We start from the raw sequence: 10,214 nt of genomic DNA, 5'->3' as shown, positions 1-10,214 counted from the left end.
AGACCCTGTTCATTCTTTGCCATATGTCCATAGAGCTTCCCTGTGGAGAAGTGTGGACCAACTGCTTGCTTGCTACGGTCCTCAAAACAGACCCTCTGTTGATGGATAGTGGATGCCATTTCCATTTCTTATGAGTCCTCTAATATGTGTGTCTAATAGGTGTGTCTATGCAGGACATCTGCAACACAGTGGGTTGGTCCACATCCCTAACATTCATCAGGTTCTATGGCCTAGATATGCAAGCCACTCCGGGCTCTTCTGTTCTCTAGCGCTTGCATCATTCCTAGAAGCTGACTTTGGTTCCATGCCACTTGCTTTTATAGCCTCCTGGTCATTTTGTCATGCGATTCAGCACATGGTTACATACCAGATTCATTGTAATATGAGTAATAAACAAATCCACAACTGTACATCCAGGTTTAGTTAGAAAGGTATGGGTCCACTAAACAACATCCCATAGAGCAGTTTTAGTCCAACAATAACGTTGTTATATGGATGGTAATTCCTTTTGTTTATGTCTCATTTTTTTTTTATTCATTATTACATAGCAAAGAAGGAAAAACGAAACCAACAAATGTAGAGAAAAAAGAGCAACATAAGCTGATCTCAGATCATTAAAAAATTTAACGGTATTACAAATTCCAACAGAAACATTTTTTTTTTAATTTTCCCCTTGATGTATATGAAAAAAAAATGTCTTTTAGAATTTTAAAGGCAACAAAGAAATACGAATATTTGTTACTCTGTCAAAAGATCATTTTTCAAAATATGCATTTCTAAAAAAAGACATTGTTCACTGACATTATTATTAACTCTGTGAGGCCTGAGAATGTAGTCTTCAGATGGGTAATTTAATTAGAAATCATTAAATAAGACATTTCAGTCATTTAGAAAGGTTCTCTCTACTTGGTGCAGATCTGTTTTTAAAACATTTTTTAACTATGTATTTGATTTCAGCTGTGTTTAAAACATAAATGATGGGATTTAGCATCGGCGGAATAGCATATGCCAGAGATGTGCTGATGACCCTTGCATTGGGGGCTAGAGAAAGCAAGAGCTGCGCAAAGTATGTACAGAATAAGGGAAGGAAATATATCCCTACTACCAACAGATGAGAGACACAGGTCTTTAGAGCTTTTAAACGTCCTTGCCAAGTTGTAATTTTAATTAAAGCCAAAAAAATGCCTAGATATGACAGGACTATTGTGACCAATGGTGCTACAAGGTATAAACCTGTGATAAGAAATGCCATGAACTTATTAATGTTATTGTCATTACATGCCAACCTATACACTGGTCCATGATCACAAAAATAACTCTGTATCACATTAGAGTCACAGAATGAAAGTCGGGTGATCAAAGACACCATCAAGGCCACAATAGAAGAATTAAATGCCCAAACTGCTGAGAAAACTAAAACCATACTTGTATTGTTTACAAGAACATGATATCTTAATGGCAAACAGATTGCAACGAAGCGATCATATGCCAGAACAACAAGAGTGACACTTTGAATAGAACTGAAAAGAAACACAAAAAACATGTTCACTAAACAAGCATTGTATGAGATGTACTGTGAGTCAAAGAGAAAAGTCTTCATCATGTTAGGAATCAGTGCATTAGTTTCACCAATATCAGCCAAGGCCAAGTTAAACACACCAATGTACTTTGGACTGTGCAGACTTCGTTCAAGAGCAATAATGAGAAGCACTATAGAGTTCCCAATTATAGTAATGAAATATGTGATAAATAAGAAAATATAGAAATAATTGCTGCTTGGTATGCCTGAAAGTCCAGTGATGAAAAAGTATCCAGGACGAACAACGGACGAGATATTCTGGTAAAAACTTACATTTAAAGAACTCATTGTAGTTTTGTGTTTGATGTTTTGAGCAATCTGTAAATAGACATTTCCACAAAAACATAAGCAAAATCTAGGAAAAGTGCATAATTTGTCATTTCAAACCTGTAAATACAATTATAAATTCTGAAAATATACCTTCATGTAACTTTGCATTTTATTTGAGTCACAAACCTCACCCACAGTATTCTCTCATGCTGCAGAGATCTGGCTATCTGTCACTGCATCCAAATATATCTTCTGATTTATCTCTTGAGAACCTTCAGACAACACAGTGATGAAATACTTTTTATGTTGTAGTAAGTGTTTTTATCATTAGTTTTGATCTATTTTTTTATTCCTCACAACCACTGCTCTTTTTGTTCTCATTTGTGCATACCATGATATGGTATTTCAGACCATTTATTTGTCTATTTGTCTATTGTTTGTCTATTATGTGACAAAATGTCTGTGTACTTTCATTTCAAGCACCAAGTGAATATAAACATTTATATATGATTATATATAATACAGCATGGCAATTGTTTTTGTGTTTAACGTAATAAAAAAAAAAAAAAAATATTAATCTAGCATACTTTTTTTTTAGAGTTACAGTAGACAATGGGTCTGTCCAAATACCCACTCTTGCCAGGTCTTAAAAATGCCAAAGCACATTGCTATTAACACACACAAATCCACACTCTGAAGTGTTATTCAAGGCTAAGCGTATCCTAACATGCAACATGTTCTGGAAATAAATCGCTTTTTTCAGCGATCTTGTGAGATGTCATGGAAACCTTTCCAGTGTAAACTGAATATTAATAAATAATTACATATACTTCTAGAGAGAACCGAGGTTACGTTAGTAACCGAATACGTTCTCTTACGAGAGCTCTCTCGTACTGCGTCTTAGCTAAGACGCTACGGGAACCCAATGTAAAGCGCCGTGCATGCAGGGATCACACACCAATAAACCTGGAAGCGACACCCAGGATTTACAGTGCACAATCACCAGAGGGACTCACAGAGAGTCCTAGAACAGGTGGTGGGGGGTCCTCCGTCTCATATCTAGCAGCGTCCATAGACGCGGCAATATGACATCACATAATCAAGGCAAGGCCTGACCAATGTGGTAATGTGGGTCTTACGCAATACTGCCCATATAACAGTCGGCAGCGCATAGCGCTTGCGATCTCAGATATCCAATCAGGACCCTGATTCAACTATACTGACAGCAGCTTTGCTTGCAGGGCGGGAACCTCCAGGTTATAGAACCTGATAAATGTAGACGGCGAGGCCCATCCTGCCGCCATACATATATCCTGTAAGGAGATCCCACTAGACCACGCCCACGACGAGTGAAATAACCTGAGCCCGAAACGGCGTGTTGAGGGATTTCGGCACATAACCGTGCCTAGGTTTGAGTATGACCCTTGAGTCATTAGGCCCAAACTCCAAGCATGTCGGGCTCACCGAGAGCGCGTGCAGGTCACCCACACGCTTCACTGAAGCGAGAGCCAACAAGAACACTGTCTTGAATGACAGATGTTTGAGGCTAATCGTTTGGATAGGCTCGAAAGGGGAACCTTTCATGGCCTCCAAAACCGTCGAGAGGTCCCATACAGGGACTGATGGAGGTCTGGGAGGATTCAGCCTCCTAGCTCCTCTAAGGAAGCGGATGACCAAATCGTTCCTACTTATTGACTGACCGAGCGTTGTCTCAGAAAACGCTGCGATAGCCGCCACGTAAACTTTGAGCGTGGAGGGGGCTCTGCCCTTATCCAACAGCTCCTGTAGGAAGGAGAGAACCTCCGTCACCTCACAACTAAGGGGTGAATGTCCCCGAGCTGTGCACCAGCTGGAGAATACTGACCACTTCGAGGCATATAGCCGTCGAGTCGACGGAGCTCTAGCCTGAGTGATAGTATTTAGCACTCCCACTGAGAGATCAGCGGGTAACCGTTGAGCGCCCACACATGGAGGGACCACAACTCCGGTTGAGGGTGCCAAATCGAGCCCCTGGCCTGCGAGAGGAGGTCCCTCCTCAACGGCACTGGCTACGGGGCAGTGTCTGCTAACTGCATCAAATCTGGAAACCATGGTTGGTTCTTCCAAAGTGGTGCTACAAGCAGTACTGAGCATCTCGTTTCCCTCACCCGTTCTATAACCTGCGGAAGGAGGGAGACGGGGGGGGGGAGCATAGAGCGGGCAGCACGGCCACCTCTGTGACAGCGCGCTTTCATTCTTGGAAAAGAACGCGGGGCAGTGAGCATTTTCGTGGGACGCGAAGAGGTCCACTTCCGCCCTGCCAAATCTCTCCCACAACAGCTGGACTGTCTGTGGGTGTAGAGACCATTCGCCCGTGGGAATTTTGTTTCTGGACAGTCTGTCTGGACCCAGATTCTGTAGCCCAGGCACATGAACTGCTCTCAGCGAGCGCAAGTTGCGCTGAGCCCAAACCAGGAGGCGCTCTGCCAACCTGTACAGGTTTCGGGACCTGAGACTGCCCTGGCGATTTATGTAGGACACCACAGACATGTTGCCCGAACGGACTAAGACGTGGTGGGTGACACGTGGTGGGTGGCCCTTGATTCGGGGACAAAAGCGCGTCAGCGCGTTCTCTACTGCCAGCATTTCCAGACAGTTGATATGTAGGAGCTTTTCCCGTTCTGACCACAGGCCAAAGAACGGTCTGCCCTCGAGCAGCGCTCCCCATCCCGAAGTGGAGGCATCCGTCGACACCATTTTTACTCTCGAGGAAGTCCCCAGGTTTACACCTGATTGGTACCAGTCGTTCGCTGTCCAGGGTTTCAGGGCTGTAACACAGCTCTGATTGACCTTGAGACGCAACTGACCGGATATCCACGCTCCGCGCGGTACTCGCGCTTTCAGCCAGAACTGCAAGGGGCCCATGCGGAGCAGGCCCAACTGAAGAACTGGAGATGCTGAGGCCATGAGACCTAGCATCTTCTGAAATTCTCTGAGCGAGAAGGTCGCGCCGCAGCGGAGAGAGCTTGCTGCGCACTGAATGCCCAACGCGCGCTGTGGCGACAGCCACGCCGTCATGGAGCGTGAGTCCAGAGCTATACCCAAAAACAGTATCGTCTGACTGGGGTTCAGCGAACTCTTCGTCCAGTTGACACTGAGACCGAGTTTCTCGAGGTGATCGAGTAAAATGGCCCCGTGTTCCACGAGCTCTGATCGTTATTGAGCCAGAATCAGCCAGTCGTCCAAATAGTTCAGCACTCGCATGCCTCTGAGTCTGAGAGGAGCGAGCGCTGGGTCCATGCCTCTCGTAAACGTACGAGGAGCCGTGGACAAGCCGAACGGCAGGACTGTATACTGGTATGTCTGACCCTCGAAGGCGAATCTCAAGTATCACCTGTGACGTGACGCTATCTGTATTTGAAAATACGCGTCCTTCAGATCCATCGACATGAACCAGTCTCCTCTGCGAATATGCGCGAGGAGTTTCCTGGTCGTAAGCATTTTGAAACTGTGTTCCACCAATGCCTTGTTCAGCTGTCTTAGATCCAGTATGTGCCTGAGACCCCCGTCTTTCTTGGGCACTAGAAAGTATCTGCTGTACAGCCCCCCTTCGTTTTGAGCTTGAGATACAGGCTCCACAGCCCCTTTGCTCAACAGTTTTGATATTTCGGCCCGAAGTAGGTGTGCTACTTCTGTTTTGACCGTAGTTTTGACGCGCGCTAAAAAGCGCTGGGGGCGTCGAAAAAACTGTAGCGAGTAGCCTCTCTTTATAATGTCTAGCACCCAATCCGAAACCCCTGGAAGCGCTGACCATGCATCTGCATGAATGGCTAAGGGTTGGATGCGAAGCGCGCTCTGTTGGCTGGGCAACGGCGGTGATTCGATGTGCTGTAACATGGGCGTTATGCCTGTGACGTTTGAGGCGGGGAGCACGCTGATCACAGCGGGCAGATCGCTCTTCCTCGATCCCACCACGATGCTTAACCGAGTTAGGGAGGGCTGAGCGGGTCCTGTGGGACTCGTGCTGTCTGTGAGTAACTGTGGGCTGTACGCGTGCACATTTACTGCTTTCAACTCGCTGTCTGCCTGGGCAGAACGCACGTGCACGGGATTCGTTTTTACAGAAACCACACACCGTGTGTGACATAGTGTTTGTGGGCATTGAGGAGTGGGCACATTTACTATGTAGTGCATGCGATCGACCTGAGTCGCTCTTATGGGCGCGAGCCCTGTGTGAAGGGCTGTGCTTATATGTGGAGATGGGCACTGAGCAGTGGGCATCGTCACTACATTTATAGCACCATCGGCCGTGGCCGGGACACCAGAAATTACACTCTTTTCGGGAAATATCTGGGTAGCCGTGATAACGGCTTTTGTGTGCAGGCAAGCGGGCAACTGTACAGGCTTGCGCGTTGCAGAAAACGCTGAGACAGTCACAATTCCTGGAACTGAAACAGCGGCGCGCTTGGGTGAGAGCTCGGCCACAGCGGAACTCGTACACCGGGGCTTTCCTAGAAGTGTTAGGATGACTCACCGTAATCCTCTGCCGTGGTTCCTGCGGCGCGGGGCGACGGCTGGTAGAGCGAGAACGGGGTCTCGAGCTGCGTTGCTGACGCTGTTGCGATGAAGCAGCAGGAGGTGGGGGTGCGGCTGAGAGCTTTGCAGGGCCGGTCTAGCACGACTCGCTGCAGAACCAGAGCGCTTCGGGAGGAAGTGCTTGAAAGCTTGCGACGCTTTCTGGTCCTCGGTCGAATCTCTCAACAAACTCGTTGAAAGACGATCCAAAGAGGCCAGCGGGAGTCAGCGGGGCGTCGAAGAACGCAGCACGCTCAGACTCTGCCATATCTGATAGCGTCAGCCATAGATGTCTCTCAGCCACAGTAGCGGAAGCCATAACTCGTCCCATGGCCTGTGCAGCGGACTTAGTAGCGCGGAGAGAGAGATCCGAAGCACTCCTCAAATACACGAGACAGATAGCTTCATGTCCCATCTCATCCAGCTTACGTAGGAGATCATCCTGGAAAATCTGCAGCATGGCCATGGTGTGTAACGCAGACGCAGCCTGCCCAGCAGCAGAAAAGATCCGCGCGAGCAGAGATGACGTCATGCGGCAGGCTTTCGATGGCAACACCGCTGTCGTCCGCCGTCCAGCAGAGGGCGGGCAAAGGTGCATCGCTATCGCCTGTTCCACTGGCGGAAGTGACTGGTAGCCTCTGTTTTTAGCATCATCCAGTGCGGAGAATGCGGTCGAAACAGACAAACGAGTTCGCGCTGAGTATGGAGCGTTCCAAGCTTTCGCCACCTCTTCATGAAGCTCAGGAAGAAACGGAGCGGGCTTTGACCTAGAAGAAGTACGCTCATCCGGAAGGCCGAGGCTCGTCACGGGCAGCGTGAGCACTCGCATCAGCTCCTTCTCGATATCAGCCCGTCTGCTGGGCTTCTGAGCAGAAGGTGCGAGATCCCCGGAGCTCGCCCAACCCTCACTGCCCGAAGCTAGCAGAGAGCACGTGTTCTCTTCCCCCAACGCAGCCCTGAGATCCACTTCCTCGGAAGACGCGGCAGCAGACAGTGGGCGCTGACCATCGGGAAGCGATGCAGGGGAGGCCGGTGAAGCAGGGAGAACCGGCGAGCTCGGTTGAGCTGGAGACGGTTCCGGAATTAGCTGGGAGCGGCGCTTTTTACGGCGCTGCGGCACAGCAGGGAATGCAGGCTCGGAGAAGAATGCCAGGCGAGTCCTCAGAGTCACCATTGGCAGTAGCTCGCGGTGAGGGCAGCCGCCGTCAGCGAGCGCGAGCGCTGCATGATCCTCACCCAGGCAGGAGACACAGATGACGTGACGGTCGCCTTCGCTGAGCGGGGCTCTGCATGAGCCGCAGGAGGGCATCTTTAAAAAGACACAGCTCTTTTATGAGTGTGTGTCGCAGGGCGAACACACACGAGAATACAAAAAGGATATAGACGCCGGAACATGCAGCAGGAACGGCAGTGGAAGGCGGCGTAGGCCAGTGGCTTCAGGAATGGCTCGAGTTTAAAAGGAAATTTCAATGAAAATTAGCTAGTGGATTTTGCATGCTGAGCCACTTCCCATGCCTATGGGTAGGGATAGGCTACTCCGGTCCTGGAGGGCCACAATCCTGCAGAGTTTAGCTTCAGCCCTCATAAAAACTCACCTGCCTGTATCTATCTAGTAATCCCGAAAACACTGATTGCCTTGTTAAGGTGTGTTTAATAAGGGTTGGAGCTAAACTCTGCAGGATAGTGGCCCTCCAGGACTGGAGTTGTCTATCCCTGCCTACGGGTATATAAGACGACAGCGCGCATCCACTTATTCAGATTTTTGCTTTGGAGCCGAGTAGTTGATGAAATATATTTACTACAAAGCTATTCATCTTAGTGTTGGAAGGGCTGTTCCTGGTTAGTGTTACGGCACGTTACATCGGTGTCCCTGTAATCTGTGATTCCCTTTGGCGCTTCATCTAAAAGAGCAGTTTCCTCTAAAAGAGCAAATCACGGATGATTTGTGTCTTTTTCGAGATGCCGTTTTGTCCGTGTCCTTCTGGATGCGGTTGTTTTCTGTCTTCTGTTCACAGCCACGATCACTGTCTTCAGTGTCAGTGTCATGCTGAGGTGGCGCTCGAGGATGAGTCATGCATCTATTGTGGGGATATGACCATGGTTGCGCTGCGATCATGGCTGTGCTGCGGTCCCATTGAGTCATTTGGTGGCCGGCCAGAGGAGATGTCGGAGACTGCTCTTCTGAAGGTGGCGAAGCCAGCGCCGCTTCTTCCCCCGGAGGAGGCCCGGGCAGAGAATCTTTCTCACTCTCAATCAGGCGCCCCATATTGCCAGTGGCAGAGAGGTTGCAGTTCAGAAATGAAATGCATTTCCACACATCTCCGGACAGTCCCTCCAGTGACATGAGGAGGTTTTCTGCAATGACTCAGAATGCGATGCCTTCTAGGCCACTCAGCACAAACCCCCATCACTGCACCACTGAGGGTATGTCGACTGTCTCTTTGGTGCCACTCGTATGGAGCCTGGGGTCGTGGCTTGAGCTGCCCGACCCTTCTCGTTGACTCATTTGGACATTTCGACTCTGCTATGCGATTCAGTTCACCAGGTGATCTCCCAAGTACAATGGCATTCTCGAGACCACATTGGTAGTCTGAGATGCCTCTTTCTTGCACGAGGAGATTGCTGTCCTGTTCAGTGGCATGCAAAAGGTGGTCCGACACTAAAGTGCCCTTGTGGTCTGGTCTGCCCTCGGTTTGCGATTTCTGCAGAGGGTAGAGGTGTGTGATATGAAGAATTTTGATTGTGGATGTTAAAAATACCTCCACAATCTGTTTTTGAATAAATATCCTTGTATTGTGCTGCAGCGCACATTCTATCAGCAATATATTGCGACATACATTAACATCAGTGTTAACTCAGTGGTAGAGTTACTCTCATGGGACACCGAACTTATTTACAAAATAATTTTTTATTTTATTTATTTTTTTGCATCTGCATTATAACCTTACTGATTATTTAAATGTTTCATTCGTGTGCTGTTCTGACGTGTGGCTTTTCTGAGCGCACTCAAAGCACGTGCACGAAAACGAAAAAGCCCTTCAAATTGTCTGATTACTGAACTAAGTTATGTTATGTGTTAATACTGTCAAAACACACAAGGTTTTTGTAATGCCTCTGTTGGACATGTCTAAAATGAAAGTAAACAACTGCATGTCAGATGCATGTCTGTATATTAGATGCGTGCAGGTCTTAAAGGGACAGTAGGCTACATGCTGCCAACTGTAATTAAAGGGATAGTTTACCCTAAAATTAAATTTCTGTCATTGCTTATTCACTCACATTTCCCAAATCTATATTAATTTATTTCTTGTGCTGTACACAAAAGAAGATATTTTGAAGAAGGTGGAAAACCAAACAGTTGCTGGTCCACATTGATTGGGGGGGGGGGGTTGGGGGGGTACTATGGACGTCAATGTGAACCAGCAACTATTTGGTTTTCCACCTTCTTTAAAATAAGGTTTATGTTTAGCAGAAGAAAACTCATTCAGGTTTAAAACAACTTTTGAATGGGTATATGAAGGTATAAAAACAAAACGGTAACCTATTTTAAGTGAATTATTCCTTTAATGTTACATTTATTACTTTTACATTTATTCATTTAGCTGACACTTTTATCCAAAGTGAATTACAATTGCTATATATGTCAGAGGTCGCACACCTCTGGAGCAACTAGGGGTTAAGTGTCTTGCTCAGGGACACATTGGTGTCTCACAGTGGATTCGAACCCGGGCCTCTCACACCAGAGGCATGTGTCTTATCCACTGCGCTAACACTACCCCTTGTTATAACGTGTTAATAAAACACCAAACAC

The 10,214-nt window shown here is 47.4% G+C and overlaps 1 protein-coding gene across 1 annotated transcript; it reads right to left on the bottom strand.

Annotated features, from left to right (window-relative positions):
* Positions 1-736: 736 nt before the first annotated feature.
* On the bottom strand, positions 737-2,017 carry LOC132108394 (olfactory receptor 1M1-like). The gene is made up of 2 exons (XM_059515102.1): positions 2,000-2,017; positions 737-1,897 (listed from the first exon to the last, which is right to left on the bottom strand). Exons 1-2 carry the CDS (start codon positions 2,015-2,017, stop codon positions 884-886), a joined length of 1,032 nt encoding a protein of 343 aa, XP_059371085.1. The 3' UTR covers positions 737-883.
* Positions 2,018-10,214: the final 8,197 nt, after the last annotated feature.

This window comes from Carassius carassius, chromosome 28 (genome assembly GCF_963082965.1).
Source record: "Carassius carassius chromosome 28, fCarCar2.1, whole genome shotgun sequence".
Taxonomy (NCBI): domain Eukaryota; kingdom Metazoa; phylum Chordata; class Actinopteri; order Cypriniformes; family Cyprinidae; genus Carassius; species Carassius carassius.
The sequence above is the reverse complement of the archived record's forward strand: the minus strand, read 5'-3'. Positions and strand labels throughout refer to the sequence as shown.